Genomic DNA, 20,523 nt, shown 5'->3' with positions numbered 1-20,523 from the left:
GACACGTTTATTTTCTTTATATATATTATTACTAACTTCCACTCTACTATTATTTTCTAAAATAATAGTAGAGTGGACTATTCTACTATTATTTTCTAAAATGATAGTAGAAATAAATTTAGTCCACATAAATTATTAAGTCCACTCTGAATAATTATTATTATTCTCTAGTGATCATTATTCTGCATTCAGTGTCAAGAAGGCGTGAGCGGGGGTGACATCGTAGTGAGCGCGGCGCGCGCGGGTCCCAGCACGTGTTGGCACCCCGCGTGCTTCACGTGTTGCGTGTGTCGCGAGCTGCTCGTAGATCTCATCTACTTCTGGAAGGACGGGGCGCTCTACTGCGGTAGACATCACGCCGAGAGCCTCAAGCCGCGCTGCGCCGCCTGCGATGAGGTAATGTAGAAGTGGTAATGGTAATGTAAGTTAGGTAATGGTAATGTAAGTTAGGTAATGGCAATATAATGGTAATGTAAGTTAGATATTAGCGCTCTACTGCGGTAGACATCACGCCGAGAGCCTCAAGCCGCGCTGTGCCGCCTGCGATGAGGTAATGTAGAAGTGGTAATGGTAATGTTAGTAAGGTGATGGTAATGTAAGTTAGGTAATGGTAATATAGTAAAGTATGTTAGATATTAGCGCTCTACTGCGGTAGACATCACGCCGAGAGCCTCAAGCCGCGCTGCGCCGCCTGTGATGAGGTAATGTAGAAGTAGTAATGGTAATGACAAGAAGTTAATGGTAATTTAATGATAATGTAAGTTAGGTAATATAATGGTAATGTAAGTGAGTAACGTAACTTAGTTTTATCTATCCATTAATGTCAACTTTCTACTTGGCCTGGATTTACTTATATTCAACATTTTTACTTTTCGGTTCAATCGTGTCAGCTTGCGACAAACGTTTTCATCAATGGCGAATTTACGCACAGACCACCGACAGCTATCTTCTTTGTGAGATGAGATCACGTGTTTTTAATGTATTAGGATATAGGCTACTTCTGATGAATTCACTTGGCTTTCGCTTTTCAAGAAGCCTTCGCAAAGTGTTTCGTGCTAGCTGAGATTTACGGTAGTGCAGTGAAATAAGGAATGAAAACAAGAGGTGGCCAAGAAAGCGAAAGAGAAACTTGAATGACAGGAATTAAGAGACAAGAAAGGCGCTATGCATATAATTAGTCTGTATTTATGTCTGTATTTATGTCTTGGTGCCGACACCGTGGACCAAGGGACTCATATGCAAAATCCCAAAACGAGGGAACCTTCAGGACTGTGGAAACTGGAGGGGAGTTACATTGTTGCCTCTGGCCAGCAAAGTGCTCAGCAAGATCCTCTTCAACAGGATACAAGGTGGAGTGGATACATTGCTCAGGAAGGAACAAGCAAGCTTCAGGAGGGGAAGAGGAACTGTCGACCAGATATTCATTCTCAGAAACATCCTAGAGCAAGCCAACGAATGGAACGCTGCATTGTACGTCCACTTCGTTGATTTTGAGAAGGCATTTGATTCAATACACCAAGACAGCCTTTGGGCCATCATGCGCCAATATGGAATACCTCAGAAGCTGATCCGGCTAGTCAGGACTCTCTACTAGGACTTTCAGTGCTCCGTGATTGATGAGAACGAAACAACAGAGTGGTTTCCAGTAAGGACAGGAGTGAAACAGGGGTGTTGCATGTCAGGATTTTTGTTCCTCCTTGTGATCGACTGGGTAATGCGCAGGACTGTGGAAGGTGAAAGAACTGGGCTCCGATGAAATTTAACGACCATGCTGGAGGACCTTGACTTTGCAGATGACATTGCCCTTCTGTCTTCAACAATGAATCACCTGCAGCAAAAAACAACCAGGTTTGAGAGTAATGCAGCAAAAGTGGGGCTAAAACTGAATGCCAAGAAATGCAAGATATTGAAGGTCAACAGCAGGAGCAACAACAAGCTTAGGGCTGGAGAGAGCGAGGTGGAGGAAGTGGAGAGCTTCACATATCTGGGTGCAAACGTCACTAAGGATGGTGGGAGCACAGTGGATGTGAGGAGGCGTAACATAGCACGGCAGGCAGCTGCAAACCGGACCCAGTGGAGGAGTGACGTCCAAGCCTTGTGCGCCTTATGGTGCGGAGAGAACTGAACTGAACTATGTCTTAGAGGTTTAGATGTGGTTAAATTGAACGAAGAAGATAACAAATTCACAATAAAAAACTTCGATGGGTTTTGTGGAGGGGTTGCGACTTGATAATGGCATGTCTCATTGAAGCAGCGGTTCAACATTGAAGATTACAAACTGTACAGTTTGTCCCTGATGGTTCACTGACACTCTATCTAACATCAGTGAATAATATTTAGATGCTTCAGGTTATTTTGATTCAGTGACTAGTTTCAGATAATTTTTACTGCAGATTATTTTGTCTGTGATATCTCACGAGAAAATGCTCACTACTTTATTTTCATTCTCCATTTTTCACTTCTTGAATGAAATTAATTATATATTTTTCTGTGCAGATAATTTTATCGGACGAGTGCACGGAGGCGGAGGGCCGCGCGTGGCACATGAAACACTTTGCGTGTTTCGAGTGCGACGCGCGCCTGGGGGGTCAGCGCTACATCATGCGCGACGGTCGGCCATATTGTCTGCACTGCTTCGACTCCATGTTTGCTGAATATTGTGACACTCACACCTGCCAGTCTTCGCTCCTTGGCCGCCCCTTCCTGCCACGCCGAGGTTCCATTTACTGCTCGATTGCCTGCAGTAAAGGAGAGCCTCCTACACCGTCCGACAGTAATGCCAACACTCCAGTCGCCAGCAAACCTAACCGCAACAAACACACCGCAAAAAACCCGCGAGTTTCGGGTTACACGTCGGATTCGACCGTAGCTTCTAATTCTCTGTATCCCAAACCCAAGAAAGGATTTGCATCGGATGCTAGCAACTCGCCCTCCCCCCGAATTAGTCGTAAAGTTCACAACACACAAACTCTTCCAATCAATTTGTCGAAACAGAAAAATGATCGAACACGACACAGATCCTCCGATACTTCATTTGTCGAAGAAAGTTCTGGATCGGAGATGCCTCGTCCAGAAGCATCAAGGAACGCGCGTCCCCATCATTCATCTTATTCAAATCTTCTTGATCAGAACACAGCGGATGAAAATGTCTACAGTAGCGTTGTCAACTCCGTTCCTGCACAGCGCAACATCAGAGCTACAGGATCACCGGCGCCCAGCAATCGTTCCTCCAACTCGCCTTCGCTGACCAAAACTTCCTTCGACAAGAAAACTCGTCCTCTGCCAGAACGGCCTTCCAGCCGCAGTTCAATTTTCGATGGCGTTCAAAATTCACCTCGATTGACTTCCAGTCCTTCTGGTGAGCGCAACAGCAACAAAAATAGAGTGAACGGTTCACGGAATTCGTCTCCTCGAATTATCGACCGCAATAGATCGATCAGTGAGGAGGGTGGGGAAGGCAAGAATGTCGTTATGGTTCGATCTCCTAGAATGAATCACATACCTCGTTCATCTCCTCAGCTGAGCAAAAAAGAGCGCTCTTGTGAAAACAGCGTCGACGCACCTTCACCGTACGAAAGTCCATCGTCCAAAGTTTCTTCGCAGATGTCGCGGTCTTCCACTCCATCCACTCAGGCTTGCGGGGACATCGAAGCAAATGATGCTAAGCATAAACTTAACGATGGAAATGCTGGAGCGCTTGACCGACTCGTGCTAGAAAGATCTTTAGGCAAATTTTTAACCGAGAAAGGCCTATCAATTCTGCGAGAGGTTGCGAACACGTCACCTTCTGTCCAACTAGAAGACATTGTGCTCAGTCAGGATGCTCTCACTCGTGCTTCTAGAAGGCAACCTCTCGATCTTTCTGATTTGTCTGACATCAACATTGACGCACTTCTGGCCGTAAACGACGTCAGTCAAGACACGGAGGCCGAGCTCGGCGGATCATCAAGTTCCAGTTCCCCAAACGCTGGCAACCGCCAACACAAACCTGATAAAACGCCTCGACAACCAAGAACTGTTCGATTTGACCCAAGTCAAGTAAACGCGAGTCAGGAGAATCTCAAATGCAACGGACGAAGAAAAGATCACTCGGAGAGTTCCTCATCATCTGGGTCTGCACCCACGGCATTCGACATGAGTAGCGGCGATCACGGCATAAGTAAACCGCTATCGAAGCGACAAAGCCGGCACGAAAGACACCGGCGTCGTAACCACAGCGGTTGTAATGGGACAGTCCCGCGGTCCCAGTCGTACTCTGGGTCTGTAGCCGGCGATGACGAGGGACCCAAGAAGACCACGTCAGTTCCTGGCCTGCAGAACTGGGAGGACAACGAGTCCGTGTGTTCTACCTGTTCTTCGTCGTCTTCGTCAGACTTTGACTACGAATTGCCCCCAAGAAGAGCATACGGAGGAGTCAGGATTAATTACGTGCCGAACGATGCTTTGGCTCTCGCCAAAAGAGAGCAAAGTCAACTTACGGCCGACACTGCGGTTGGCAATAGGCGTAGGATTAACCAGGACAAGGATAAGAACTGCATAGTTTCGTGAGAGTTTGACCGAGTTTGCCAGGTCTGCCGCTTCCATCAAGTGGGTTCGTGTTTCCTGTGTGCCTCTGCTTAACTTAGAATGAAAACAAAAGAAATCTGTTGACAAGTTGTTTAACGCCAAGCTTGAGTTGTAGTAAACACAAATTGAGGTTCTGTCCCAACACCAAGCAAAAGTTGGATGGTTTCGATACCTTGTCACCGAATGAAAAAAGTTAAGCAGTAAAGTCAAGTTACTCGCCTATGTGAAATTTATTCATCTTCATGTCTTCCAACGTGTTGGGTCAACTTGCTCACGAACAACTAATTTCATTGGGAAAATAAGAAAAATTTATCAGCCTTCGTCGCGAGTCTAATTGCGGTGCACTTTTCGCTCGCTTTATGGCATGTAAAGAATACTTGGAGCAAGGAGAGAATATGTCCCAATAGCGATATAGTTTTTGCTCTTTGTATGGGTTTTTTCATCAATTTGGAACGGCATGACAACATATCAGTGCTACGTGCAAAAAGTGTCACAATTTGGACAATTTGACCGATTCATTTTTCTTAGCGAAGCGCTTGGCCCAGGCATTTATAGTGCAGCAGATGAGGTGTCGTAATACTAAGCTTGACGGTCAGTTCTTGTATTTAAAGTCTTCCGTATTATTACACGCGCTAATAATACAGGAGGACTATGATGTACAGAGAACATTAGACACGTTACCAATACGGAACCGAAAATGCATTGCTGTTTGAACAGGAAAACCGCATGTCTTCTCACCTTCATCGTTGAACAGGCTTGCCACGAAAATTTTGCTGATAAAACTTTCGTAGATTCTTCACTGCTAAAATTACAAGATATTCAAATACCTATACCATCTGCTGTTGGTCTGATAGATAAACCTGTCACACATTTATGTCTGTTGAAATTACTCTGTTTTAGAGTCACTCGGGCCTCCCAAATAACTTATTGCTTTTGAACCATCCGGCAAGTCATGAGAAGTCCAATCTGTTACAGTCCTGATATTATTCCTATCAAAAGCACTAGTTGACTATCAACTTGTTTACCGAAGATCAGTAACGTTTAGAGAAAATAATTAATGAATTAGAAATTTTAAATTGGATAGAATGTGGACTGATTTACTGGGGAATGAAATGTTATTATGCATAAAATGATCGAATAATCTCTGATAGAACAGCCAATTCCTCCGAGATGAACACATTCCTTGTTGATGCTTCGTCAGCTGTGAACATCTAACCAAACAAGTGCAATGTACAAAATAAAAAGAAGGTAAGATTAATGAAAACGATATTAAAATATAAGTGTGTAATTATGTATTATTTGTACGGCCTACATGTGGGATATATGGGCGACATCAAAACATGGATTTTTATTCGTACCTAAATGTAATTTCTTGTACATACCGAATGGCTACAAACCTCTGTATAATGTAATGTTAATATTCATACACAGCTGTGTATAGCGAAGGAGTATACAGCTGCGTACAGTTAAGAAGTATACAGCTGTGTACATTGTACAACCACGAGATATACAACTGTGTACAGCTAAGAGGTATCCAGCTGTGTACATTGAACCACCACGAGATATATAGCTGTGTATAGCTGAGTGATAGGCAGCTCTGTACAACTGAATATGTAAACTGCTGTACATGTACCCTGCTTAGCTTCAAGTACACTCCTATTTTTGTACATATTCCTACCTAAATACACACGTCTACAGAACGAGTTTTCATTACCTATACACTAAAAATAAATCATACGAATAATATTTTGTTTATATATACTGAGTTCTAAACTGTAATACTTGCACAAATGGGAAAAATCTGCAAAAATGCACGCAACCGCGAATGATTGTTTTTATATTGCACTAATTGCATACAAAGAAGGTACATATGGACTGATAATAAAATAGGTCTTGTTGATAATACTTTTTCGGATTGTTACCTGCTAAAATTGCAAGATATTCAAATAATTACTCATTTTCGAAATCTTTACAATATTTGTACAGACTTTATCGGATTATACCCGAAGGACAAAATTATTTTTTCTAACTTAACATCCTCTTAATAATTTCATTTACCGCTAGCAATACAGTGAATAATCAGAAAAGATTTTCGTCTACACGCAAAATTCAAAATAAAATCTAGAGATTCTAGATTGCATGTGAACAGTTCGATCAGACTGAACTATCACAATACCATTTGCCATGCATCGTAGCGAATCAATCTAGCAACGTAAATGACATCACAATTTTATGAAACAACGAAATGAGCAGCAAGTTATATAATTTATGAGTTCAGTAAACGATTCCGATTAGCAACACATCAGATACGCTTCTAATACGACAAAAACGCACTGATTTTACATTGTTTTGTGGGTAAACTGAACGTAAAGTAATGCGTATGGTGAAGCGAGCACGCCAATAATTTGAGATACAATGCAAACAATACAATAAAAGGGACGATCGTTCAAAAGAATATCTACTTTCATGAGCCGTCTAATATTGCTTCGCGAGCACCAGCGATAAACTTTAAGATACACACACTACAATGTACATTGTAATAGACGCAAACATTACAATGTACAGGACGAAGCGGAATATCTACTATGTACAGAATGGCCACACATGCCACACTAGTGAATATATTGGCTATAATCCTGTCTTATAGGCTATAAATCTGCTATAATTTTTAAACTAGGTTCATTAGGCTATAATCCTGTCTTATTGACTATAAACCTGCTATAATTTTAAACTAGGTTCATTAAGGAGATAAAATAATGATACTATTTTACTAAGTAATAGTAAGTATCAACGACGATAGTGAAGCAAGACGATAAAGGGGGTTATAGTTACTCTGATTAATACTAAGAAAATATCTAAGTTGTACCTTGAAACGTATTTACAGAAAATAAAGTAATTAATGAGATGACTATAGTATACAGAAGAAAAAAAACAAGTAGAATTTCTTAATAAACATTCGCTTCATTTAAGAGCGACGCATTTGTCGAAAACCGAGAAGCCCGGTCAGGGAAAAACGTTACTACTAAATTAAAATAGAAGCAGAAAACATTTTAAATTTTTTCTTCAAGTGGCATAATATGAAAGAAGATGAAATTATTTCAGAAATATTTCAAACATTTAGCGTTTCCTTATAGCCATCGGGGGCTAACGCTCAGGAGAAATGATTAAAAGCTATCAGACATCCGTATTATGAATAAAAATAAATTGTCGGTCGCTTCAACGGTCTGCACAGTCCAAAGCAGTGGTCTGCACAGTCCAAGTAGCGGTCTGCACAGTCCAAAGCAGTGGTCTGCAGAGTCCAAAGCAGTGGTCTGCACAGTCCAAAGTAACGGTCTGCATCGGTCTGCAGAGTCCAAAGCAGCGGTCTGTAGAGTCCAAAGTAGAGGTCTGCACAGTCCAAAGCAGCGGTCTGCAGAGTCCAAAGCAGCGGTCTGCACAGTCCAAAGCAGCGGTCTGCAGAGTCCAAAGCAGCGGTTTGCAGAGTCCAAAGTGGCGGTCTGCAGAGTCCAAAGCAGCGGTCTGCAGAGTCCAAAGCAGTGGTCTGCAGAGTCTAAGCAGTGGTCTGCATGGTCCAAAGTGGCGCTCTGCAGAGTCCAAAGCAGTGGTCTGCAGAGTCCAAGCAATGGTCTGCTGAGTCCAATATAGCGGTCTGCAGAGTCCAAGCAACGGTCTGCAGAGTCCAAGCAATGGTCTGCCGAGTCCAAGCAATGGTCTGCAGAGTCCAAGCAACGGTCTGCAGAGTCCAAGCACTGGTCTGCAGAGTCCAATATAGCGGTCTGCACAGTCCAAGCAACGGCCTGCAGAGTCCAAGCACTGGTCTGCAGAGTCCAAGCAACGGTCTGCAGAGTCCAAGCACTGGTCTGCAGAGTCCAATATAGCGGTCTGCACAGTCCAAGCAACGGTCTGCAGAGTCCAAGCATGCAGAGTCCAAGCAACGGTCTGCAGAGTACAAGCACTGGTCTGCAGAGTCCAAGCAACGGTCTGCAGAGTCCAAGCACTGGTCTGCAGAGTCCAATATAGCGGTCTGCAGAGTCCAAGCAACGGCCTGCAGAGTACAAGCACTGGTCTGCAGAGTCCAAAGCAGCGGTCTGCAGAGTCCAGGCAATGGTCTCCAGAGTCCAAACAGTGGTCTGCAGAGATCTAATCGTCGAAATCGACGTCGGTTTCGAGGCCATAGTCTGCAGAGTCCAAGCAATGGTCTGCAGAGTCCAGGCAACGGTCTGCAGAGATCTAATCGTCGAAGTCTACGTCGGAGTCTAAGCCGTAGTCTGCAGAGCTGGAGGTGTTGAGGAGGCTGGTGATGCGTCTGCAGGTCAAGAAGACTATGCGCTTGAGACGTGCGTTGTAGAAGAAGTAGTTGAACGACCACAGCACGTCGTCGGAGTACGGGTCCGAGTTCTCGTCTGCAGGAAAGTTAATTAATAGACACTGACCAATATTATTGAGGTACAACGCTCAGTATAATTTTAATATACACGGACACTGACCATCATTATTGACGTACACTGATCAGTATAATGGAGCTATACTGATCAGTAAACATGAGGTACACTGACTGGTATAAACTGGTATAATGAAAGTATACATGTACACTGACATCATTATTAAGGTACACTGCTGAGTATAACGGCTGACACTGACCAGGGTTGTAAGTGTAGATCTCGCAGCCAGCGAGGCTGACAGCCTCGTCGATGGCTGACCACAGCTTGTCGCACACCGACGTCAGCTCTGAGTGCGCCTGTAGCTGACGCTCCACAGACCGCATCACGCCCTGACACGTCAAGTATTTGTTAATTAATTGTTCATTTATTAGTTGACAAGCATAACCAATTGTTTCGCTTGAAGATAATAAACTGTACGCCAATTTACGTCAAAAAAACTTGCCCTGACACATCAATTGTTTAACAGTTAATTGTTAACTTATTAATTGGTATGCATAACCGATAGATTCGCTAAAATATAATAAACTCTATGGCCTATGCCAATTAACATCAAGCAACTCGCCCTGACACATCAATTATTTTTTCATTAATTGTTCATTTATTAATTGGCAAGGATAACCAATTCTTTCGCTTAAAGATAATAAACTGTATGAAATTGACATCAAGCATAACGCCCTGACACATCAATTGTTTGACAGTTGATTGTTAATTTAATAATTGGCAAACTTAACCAATTGTTTCGCTTAAATATAATAAACTGTATGCCAATTGACATCGCCCTGACGAGGTAGCAGTTGCTTTCAAACGATTTCTTTATCGATTCATTGTCAACAATTTAACATAAAATACAAATTTAATATAATAATAGAAAATATTTTTCTCGTCCGTTAACCATTTGTTAATATTATATAATAATATAAGTAATTGTTATAGGTATCTCGTATCTGAGCACCTGTTTCAGCCTATGCAGTCAGAGCAATAAGCGAGATTTTGTCCAAAGAACTATGCACTCTTTGCCCTTGTGTATGTTTTCCTGATAAAAGAACGTATCAGTGCTACATGCAGAAAATGAGTTCTTTGTTAGGAGAAAATAATAGTATGATCACTTACTCATTTTTTTGAGTGCACCATACATACATTCCATCATTATGGGAACATCTGTGCTGAGAACACTTCCCTTATTTTTGTTCGCACCTGAAGAGAATGTTCCTTGGAGAACTCCTTGGAGGTGGCGTTACTGAAGTCATAGTCGGGGTAGAAAGAAGCATTGAGGGTAGACACGAGGTAGAACAGCGTCTTGCGTACAATCTTATCTTCTTCTACCCCAGCCTCAGAGTCGGACTCTGCCAGCGAGCTCGAGCATTTGGCTGACGTGCTGCTGTCCGAGCTGCTTCTGGTGAGACATGGGCCAGCGTTGCGGACATAACACGGACATAATGCCATCATAAAACGGGTATGACGCGGAGATTAAACGGCGATGACGCGGAGATTAAACGGCAATGACGCGGAGATAAAAAAAGGCGGTGGCGCCGAGATAAAACGGCTATGACGTGGAGATTAAACGACCATGACGTGGAGATAAAACGGTTATGACGAGGAGATAAAACGGTTATGACGAGGAGATAAAACGGCGATAAAAAAAGGGCAGTGGCGCGGAGATAAAACGGCCATGACGCGGAGATAAAACGGCCATGACGCGGAGATAAAACGGTTATGACAAGGAGATAAAACGGCGGTGACGCGATGATAAAACGGCTATGATACGGTGATGCAAGGGTTGTGACGCGATTATAAAACGGCGATGGCGAGGAACTAAAACGGCCATGGCGCGGATATATACGGAGGCCATTGTGCGGAGAAGCGTAGGCTATTATACCGATAAAAGTGGCCATTGTGTCGCTTTGGTAGTCATTACGCCGTTTTAGTTGGCCATTGAGCTCAATTTGGTTGACATTACGCACATTTAGGCGGCCATTACGAAGATATAGGCGGCCATTACGCAGATATAGGCGGCCATAACGCAGATTTAGGCGGCCATTACGAAGATATAGGCGGCCATTACGCAGATATAGGCGGCCATAACGCAGATATAGGCGGCCATTACGAAGATATATGCAACAATTGCTCGGAGGTTACGGCGGACGACGTAACGCGGATACACGGTGGACATGGCCATACAACTAACCGTACCACGGGCACACGGCAACTACAGCGCGGTTGGGTTGCAGTGCGGATATACACGGAAGAATGGCAACCACCAACACGCACGCTTATATGACCTAAGAAAAGCACCACGGCAGAGAGTGTGATCGTCCCCCCCCCCAAAAAAAAAGAGCTGAAACTACCGTGTAGATAGCAATTAATTGCATACTTTTTTCACAATTTATTGTCTGAAGAATGGTTATAATAATTCTGTGGCAGCCATTTTTGCCTGCACGGACTTTTGTTACTCGGTGCTTCAACATGTAACATGAGTAACAACTATCATCAGTAGTAAACCTAATAATCGGTTAGATTTGGCTAAACTCGGTCTAATTTAAACCTATTATTTAGTGGCGTTTCTAAATTATTTATAAATTCCCCATCGCAGTTAACCATTTCTAGAGATACTTAGATGAATGCGTCAGGTCTGACGCAAATTTGTCACATTGATTCAACATCATGAATCAGATAAAACGCATAATATGTACCTATACTCCCTTTATTGTTGGAATTTATGCGATGGAAGTAATTACCCATTAGGATTCATTTTCACTGATTAATTTAAACATATACCGGTAATTCAGATTTTTTTGTCAACGTCTAAATGAAACGTCGCTACAGATAACCAATAATCTAGAAATAATTGCTAACGGCGCAATTGACATCGTTTTCGTACACGAGTTACGAAGAGTTTGTAATATTTTAGGATAAAAAATATTGATTTGGGGCAGATTAAGCGCGAACAAAACTGCCAACAATTACAAGCAAAACATCTGGTTAACCTGCACGAATGAAATGACTTTAGTTAATTTAAGAGATAAATGTAAGTTTCCTGTATAACAAAGATAGATAGTACCCACGAGAGGAGGTATTGGGAGCAGACGACAGTAACACATGAACACGAAAAGTGTTACTGAAGGCAGCAACACAAAGTAACATTTGTTACCGAAAGCAGCAACACTTCAGAAGAGCAGTTCCCAAACTGGACTAATTTACCCCCCTTGGGATAATGCATAGACAATTATTTTACCTCAGCCACTTAAGTGATGTCTGAATCACATTAAATTAATGCTTAAGTTGCTTGTACACGGGGATAGATCCAGCCGATAATATTAGCTGGTGTATTATACTCGCTGGTATTAAATTAGCTGGTGAATTATACTCGCTGGTATTAAATTAGCTGGTGTATTATACTCGATGGTAATTTTGTGTTTCATATTCAGTGGAAAGTAGCAAGAAGCGTGTGGTTGAACTTAAAAAGAGTTTGAATTTCATATTTCATAAGCCAGCCAGCACGCGCTGTAGAGCTACTGTCACAGCTACAGCAGCCGTGGTTAGCAGGCCGTTGACACTCAGCAACTTGACGAAACAAGTCGATAATACTTAACGCTCCTTCCTAGTCAGTCTTACATCTACACTATGTTATTTCAATCGCTTGATGCAGTTTTTCACTCAGCTAGAGTAACAACAATTTAACAATACGTTTCATCAGAAGCCTCAAATTCACTATCATACTCGCATTCTTTATTCTTTCGCCGAACGCAGACTTGACTCGATGGTTTCAAACGTCGTAGGTACAGATGAGAGAAGACGATAGTAGCGGAGAATATTAGGCGCTAATACTATCGGCTAAAACATTACCAGTGTAAAAGCACTTATAGAGTGCCACATAATATTATTTAACCTTTAGAGTGCCACATAATAATGATAAACATGGGGAAGGAAGGGATCTGCAGCCTCAGGGGGGAAGAAGATAACATGGCGTGATGCTGTTAGCCGCCCGCACCTCACGCCCTGACCGTACCACCATGGTTGAACCTGCCAGAGCTGCCCTACCGTCGTGGACTGGCGAGTGTGGTGCACTGGGGAGTGTGGTGGACTGGGGAGTGTGGTGGACTGGGGAGTGTGGACTGGGGGGAGTGTGGTGGACTGGAGGAGTGTGGTGGACTGGGGGAGTGTGGTGGACTGGGGCAGTGTGGTGGACTGGGGGGAGTGTGGTGGACTGGAGGAGTGTGGTGGACTGGGGGAGTGTGGTGGACCTGTCTCTTATACACATCTAGATGTGTATAAGAGACAGCCTGCAGACTCCGTACCTGCAGACCCCCAGACCTGCAGACCTCGTACCTGCAGACCCCGCACCTGCAGACCCCGTACCTGCAGACCCCGTACCTGCAGACCCCCAGACCTGCAGACCTCGTACCTGCAGACCTCGTACCTGCAGACCCCGCACCTGCAGACCCCGTACCTACAGACCCCGTACCTACAGACCCCGTACCTACAGACCCCGTACCTACAGACCCCGTACCTACAGACCCCGTACGTGCAGACCACCAGACCTGCAGGCCCCGTACTTGCAGACCCCGTACCTGGANGTAGCTCTCCAGCCTGTAACATGGTGTACAATGTACATTACTTCTTGTACAGAGCCTTCTCCTGGCTGACAAGCTTACAGGAGTAGCTCTCCAGCCTGTAACATGGTGTACAATGTACATTACTTCTTGTACAGAGCCTTCTCCTGGCTGACAAGCTTACAGGAGTAGCTCTCCAGCCTGTAACATGGTGTACAATGTACATTACTTCATCAGACCGTACAGGTACTACCAATCATCACACGAGTGTACAAGGACTGTTTTGAATACCTAAATATAAATATATAAACTAGGACAAAACCCACGCAAAATCTATGCAAAACATATCAGCCCTTGCACTAGCAGTTAATGTAAGCAGGATAAACACAGCGTACACGTGATCCCGTGACATCGCGGTTGCCAACAACATAAGAGTGCACTGAGAAAAAATGACGGAGAAATTGTCCAATTGTCACGTTTTCTCCTTGAGTAGGTCATCCTGACCTAATTTGGCCCAGTAAAAGAGCTTATCAGCGCTACGTCCTTTCCCGGCTCGTGCGACGGGTAGAAAAGTGTGTCACTATTTGGCCGAATGACTCGCTCATTTTTCTACGTGGGGTGTCAGGGGCAACCCGCCAACTCTCGGGTTAGAAATGGCAGCAGCTGACGCTTCAGCTGCTGCTCTCTGTTGCTTATATTGCGCATCATAAACACTCTGTGCATCATTATATAAATACAGCTTTAGTACATCACTATATACTGCAGTTGTGCATCGCTGTATGACAAAAAATTAGTTAGCAGTTGAATAGCTATCGTAAATAGACCGCGTAGTGTTTATCATAAGATGTATCTATACATATTAAATGGTCATGAATTAAATAGAACCAGATATCTTACAAGTCAGCTGGTCTAATATAATTCAGGATGGATAGCTGAATAATAGAGAGCTTATCCTTGAACTGTGAAGCGCGAGGCCGATAGCGAGGAGGGGTGACACAAGGGTCACGCCCGAGGGTTACACGCAGAGAAATGTAGAACTTGGTCCAAATAGCGATATATTTTTTACTCTTGTGTGGGTCATCTTATTCCAGTTTGGCCCAGTAAAATGGCGAATCAGTGCTACATCCGCGCTCTGTTCGGGCTCGTCAGATCGGAAAAAAATAACTCAGTACTCACTGCAGTGATTGACAGAGCACGCATTTTCTCGTCGACGAAAACTTGAAGTCACGGACGGACAGACAGACGGACAGACATGGTGAGCACAATAGTGCATTTTTTTTTCTTAAATGAGAAAATGCGCTAAAAAGTCCGAAAAATTCAGTGGAATGGCAAGAAGGCTGAAAATTCGGGCTGACCACTTGGCGAATTACGGCCGAAATTAAATAATTATCGCCACCATCTTTGGTCAGAAAGAGGCCTTAATAGGTACCTCAAAATAACAATATTTATTTTTCACCTTATTGCAAGTACAATATATACGTGAAAGGACTTTTGTGGAGGCTCAGCACGATCAATCTTTTCTATTAAATCTAATGGAAAAAATTGGTTCACTGTACAAACGAACCCGGTCCACTGTACAATTTTCATATACTATCCACCATAATTTACCGTGCTACTGGCCGCGGAAGGGCCCTATGACCCTTTACAGGAGGCCACTAGCGAGATAAAGTACTACTGGCCGCCACTATTGGCCTCCTGTACAGTCACTAAAAGTTACACCCACTCTAGAAACTTACGACCACCGTAAGATGTACTATCACTGAGTATCTCTTCCTACATCGTTATCTGTGCCTGAGTCATGACACGCAATGCATATCGTTGCATTGCAGATAAGGCGGAGATAATAGCCGGAGTAGAGAGCAATAGTAGAGGCTAATGGAGCCGTGTTCAACCTCTTCAAATTGTTCAATTTTAACTCTCTACTTAGATTTCAAATGCCATGCACAATGAGCATATAGCCCGTTCCGCAAATGTGGTTAGAGTTATTTGCAGGTTAAGATAGTAAGCTCAGATGGCAAAAAAGTATTTGTGGTAACATTAGTAAATACCTCAGTTTTTTGTTCCAAGTTTCTAAGGCATATTAAGTTGGAAACTGTCAAGTGATTATATGATTACTGAAGTGAAGATCAATCAGTTATAATTAATATAGATTGTACAGCTAATGATAGGTGACATAAATTTTACCAGGATGCAAGAGGATATGATTTAAAAGTTTAACTAAATGATATATTTCAATATATTTAGGAACTTTAGGTCTTATTTTACAACACTTCTCTTTAACTTCACTTATTGCTGTTAGTCTTCAACAATCTTATAATCGATATTCAACACACTTCTACCTGTCCAATAGATCTAAAATTTCGCACATTTGCGTAATTCGGAGGCAATGCATGAATCAATTCACAGAATAAATAATAAAAAAATTATATATTTGAAACATTAAAAAAAAATTTAATATTAAAAAATAAAGAAATTTATTTTACATGTGTAACTTCTGAAACACTGGACTCTTTAGAAGTGTTGTCTTTAAAGAGAAATTTTTTAACGCATATTATTTAGCATACGTGTGAGTAACAGTACCGGAAATGCCCAGACCCGTATTGTGGATTTTTCGGCGTCATGTTCGTTTCCCCCTTATCAGACCATATATAGAATTTTGCCACGTAAATTTTCGTTTAATTGTACTTCTGCCATTCGACATGGATTAAAGCACACAAAACCTCACAAACTACTTTAATAATTGATAGATTCTTAAACTAATTCAAAGAAAATTCACTGTCCAAGAAAAGGAATAGGTAATTAATAATAATAGATATTGAAATTTGATAAAACGAAATCGATAATACCAATCAAATGATGATAAGACGCAATTGATAATACGAAGCAAACGATGATAGCATTCAGGCGCGGTTGGCAACTGTCAGCGAAGTCCCGCCCGTCACGGGGAGTCTGTCTACCCAGTGACCTTCAGGGCAGTTGGCAACACTGCAGGGGAGCGCGCGGTGGCAACACTGCAGGGGAGCGCGCGGTGGCAACACTGCAGGCGAGCGCGCGGTGGCAACACTGCAGGCGAGCGCGCGGTGGCTGCACTGCAGGCGAGCGCGCGGTGACTACACTGCAGGCGAGCGCGCGGTGGCAACACTGCAGGCGAGCGCGCAGTGGCAACACTGCAGGCGAGCGCGCGGTGACAACACTGCAGGCGAGCGCGCGGTGACAACACTGCAGGTTAGCGCGCGGTGACAACACTGCAGGTTAGCGCGCGGTGACAACACTGCAGGCGAGCGCGCGGTGACAACACTGCAGGCGAGCGCGCGGTGACAACACTGCAGGCGAGCGCGCGGTGGCAACACTGCAGGCGAGCGCGCGGTGACAACACTGCAGGCGAGCGCGCGGTGGCAACACTGCAGGCGAGCGCGCAGTGGCAACACTGCAGGCGAGCGCGCGGTAGCAACACTGCAGGCAAGCGCGCCGTGGCAACACTGCACATACAAAACAACTGAGGAATACATAATAAACATATGCGCATCGGTAATTCAATAATATATTTATCATAACTATATAAAGTTTATATAGAGCGATGAACTCGTCACCTACCTGCCGATGATGCAACCATCAACGGTCTTGAAGTTCAGTGCCGAGTTAATGGCATCAAATGCCTGAGAATCTGGTATTAGCTTCATTATGGTCTGCAAATAACACAACACTCAATAATTAGTTAGACTTAATACACTTTTTATTTACTAAATTTAATAAATAAGTTGTAGATCAATGAGACCTTCCTCCTTATTTCATAAACTGTCACCTCAGAATCTCTAGTTCAATTTATTCACTTGTTAATACCGTATTCAAATTCATTCAGTGCAGTTAATGAAGTAAAGAATGAAGATGTACAATGGAAATGATTTGTCAGGCCATCCATGGGACCAAAATTAAAAATGAAAAAAAAGTAGTAATACCCAGTACGGTAGTTCATATAAATTTTTGGCTGGCATTCTTTGCAAATGGTTTCATTGAAGTATTTAATGCCCATGAACTGAATCAACATTACACAAGTGAAACCTATTGAAACCTAGCATTAACTAACTTGGTGCCATTTTTTATCAACTTTCTGCATAACTACACTAGCAAATAATGGCTAAAAATTTGAACGTTTCACCGCTAGTTAATACACTGAGTGTGACACAACCAGCCATGGTTGTTAGATGGCCTAGAAATGGCCAAATCTGCAGACAAAAAAAAGCCTGTAATTCAATATTTACTAATAATTTCCAAGTTCCAGTGCAAAAATTAAATATTACTTATTTTAAACTTCAAAATTCAATAAGGAAGTACTGCCATCATACATTTTTTTGCTAGCCAATGTAATTGAGAAAACTAAATTGCAGAATTCGTCTGAAAAAAATATATCTTGGTACCCTGTTACCCATAGGTTGGTCTTATCACACTCATTGTGGTGAAATTGTTCAACAGAATCTAAGGTTGCATTCAGATTGCTATATTTTCAACCATTTGCTAACCTACCAGTAACTGTACACAGCACTGCAAAAACTGTGGACTAATAAATGAGCTAGATAACTTTAATCTGATTATTAGCTGATTTCTTGTTCAACATGAGCTTAACAGAAAGGATTCAAGATTGTGGCACCCAAAATTTAAAAGATACTCTGATACAAATTTTACATGACAAACTAACTAAAATTGTTTAGATTGAACTAGAATTCTTGAAGAATTTCACTTTTTCCAACTTAAAAAATACAGAAAAACATTTATGTATTTAGTAGAAAAAAAGATTGATTTTAGAACACAGTTGAGTGATATAATTTCATAATTTCACTATCAATTTAAAGCAGTTCACTTCTGACTTTCTAATAATCATTTCATTTTTCAAGGCTTTGATATAACTAAGTTCTTCACAAAGCTGCTGATAAGCTAGCATTGTCAATTGTATGGATATATATAAACATGAGCTGAGCATAATTCTTGCACGTGCAAAATGGTCCAGCAGATTTTTTTAGCATCAACTTCACTTCCAGATGAGCCCAGTTAGTGCAGTCATTTCTCACTTAAAGTTAAAGATACTAAATTACTCAGTCCTTGGTACCCTGCGACCCACAGGTTAGTCTTGTCACACTCAATGTGGTGAAATTGTTCAACGGAATCTAAAGTTGCATTGCAGAGTGGAGATTTCAAGAATTAATATATGAACTAACAACTACACATGACATTTAGTTACATCAAAAATCATAAAAATGCACTTTCCCTTAAAACTCAGCTTACCAAGCAAGTGACATGGCAAAATTGAACTAAAACATACAAACAACAACAGTACTCTGCTCTTGCTACAATTACAACCTATGATGAAGCTACTTGTTAGGATAGTAGCTAAGAAGAGTCTTTTTGGAAACCAGTTCATTCTTAATCTTTTGAATTAATTAATCTTTTTTTTTTTCAATATCTACTTATGATAATGCAGCTATCCAATATACTATGTGGTTTACTTATGGGATTTATAAAGGCAGATCTGCCATGATGCAGATCAGCAGTTATGATATTGCAGTGACAAGTTTGAATATAAAATAAAATTTGACCGTGCCAAATTGTTTTAGTACGTTGTTTTATTTTTTTAGGTTGTTGCAAAACAAAATAAATGAAATTGTAAAGCTTTTTTTCTTAGGACTGCTGTGAATACAGTTTAATTGAACTTTTTTGTTATGATACTAGTGTGAACTTTTAATTTTTTGATGCTAGTAAAAGTTTTTAGGCAGCGTGTATGAGCGATATAAAGGTCATGACCGGAGGTCACCACGCATTTCAATTTCAATATAAATATTTGTCAAAAAAATTGTGTAGATAATTGTTACATTTTGGATGCATTAATTGCCATGAGTAATATAATTATTTACAACAGAAATTGGAAAGTAGGTACCGTAAAATGGGGTAACTTAGACCACTTTTCTTTTTTTTACAAAAACCCCCACAACTCAAAAACTATTTGACATAGAAAAATTTTGTCAATGGGCATTAAAGGCCAAACACTGAGGCTACATAACACAATAGAAAGATTTAAAAAGTTTGCATATCTAATAGGTTAAAAAATTAAAAATGTGACCCACAAAAAAAAGCTATTATTTAAAGCCTGTCATTTTATGGTGAGTGAAGCTAGAGTATAGACCTGTATTTTGCATGTTTCAATTCAAGTTTAATTTAGCTAGTAAGAAAATGGCATCATTTATAAGAACAAAAGTGGTCTAAGTTACCCCATTTTATGGTAAATCAATAAAAACAAGATTACATGAATGCCAGTAAATTTTTTCCAAACTTTAGAATTTAGATTTGTTATTGCCGATTCATTGGTTACCACTAAAAATTGCTAATAATCAAAACATTTTAAAAATTAAGCTAGCCTATCTCCTAACTTCTAAATAATTAGCAAAAAATTATTTCTTAACTTTTCAGTGTAATTGTAAAAAAAACAATGCTTTTCAAACTCAATTTCAAGAAAAATTAAGAGGCTGCTTAGCCTCTTACGCTCTTAGGAGTTAAGGACCACTAGAGATAGACTGAGAGCAGACATAAATAACATAATAAAAAACTTGACACAAAAATTACATATATTAACTGTATAGGTATGGTAAATAAAATATAGTACATTACTTTATTCAAAATGAAACACTAGGTCACTAGGCTAGCTAAAATTGAAAATTTCAACAGGCAAGAACTTAACTTGATCTCCAAAAAAAGCTCAAATTTTTTGCCTAAGTTCAAGCACTCAGGCATAATAGCAAAGTAGAATGTTTTTTGCTGCCCATCCTCAAGTTCATTTTTGAGTCCTATAAGCAGAGGCAGACCAGGAAGTATAGTCAAATGGGGTAAGACAGGATCGCAGCCTTCATGGGGTAAGAAAGGACCAGCCCATATCATGCATTCTAATTGCACTGAATTTAATTTGTCTCTTATACACATCT

General features: G+C 41.5%; 2 protein-coding genes across 3 annotated transcripts in view; one reads left to right on the top strand and one right to left on the bottom strand.

The window, feature by feature from the left end:
- LOC108671430 overlaps window positions 1–6,263 on the top strand; it is an 88,622-nt gene extending 82,359 nt beyond the window's left edge. For both annotated transcript variants that reach the window (XM_047880545.1, XM_018158978.2), the window contains 2 exons: window positions 193–396; window positions 2,497–6,263. In XM_047880545.1, coding sequence (XP_047736501.1) covers window positions 193–396; window positions 2,497–4,548 — 2,256 coding nt within the window. In that variant the 3' untranslated portion in view covers window positions 4,549–6,263. The remainder of the gene's footprint in view (window positions 1–192; window positions 397–2,496) is intronic.
- Window positions 6,264–8,491: 2,228 nt separating this feature from the next.
- The window catches only part of LOC108671429 (repressor of RNA polymerase III transcription MAF1 homolog), a 13,235-nt gene continuing 1,203 nt past the window's right edge, over window positions 8,492–20,523 (bottom strand). The window contains exons 2-7 of the mRNA XM_047880543.1: window positions 17,153–17,244; window positions 13,706–13,759; window positions 13,577–13,595; window positions 10,203–10,466; window positions 9,208–9,337; window positions 8,492–8,969 (exon numbers count right to left, since the gene is read on the bottom strand). Coding sequence (XP_047736499.1) covers window positions 8,797–8,969; window positions 9,208–9,337; window positions 10,203–10,466; window positions 13,577–13,595; window positions 13,706–13,759; window positions 17,153–17,238 — 726 coding nt within the window. The 5' untranslated portion in view covers window positions 17,239–17,244 and the 3' untranslated portion in view covers window positions 8,492–8,796. The remainder of the gene's footprint in view (window positions 8,970–9,207; window positions 9,338–10,202; window positions 10,467–13,576; window positions 13,596–13,705; window positions 13,760–17,152; window positions 17,245–20,523) is intronic.

This window comes from Hyalella azteca, unplaced genomic scaffold (genome assembly GCF_000764305.2).
Source record: "Hyalella azteca isolate HAZT.00-mixed unplaced genomic scaffold, Hazt_2.0.2 contig5545, whole genome shotgun sequence".
Lineage (NCBI taxonomy): Eukaryota > Metazoa > Arthropoda > Malacostraca > Amphipoda > Hyalellidae > Hyalella > Hyalella azteca.
This window is presented reverse-complemented; position numbering and strand designations above follow the sequence as displayed.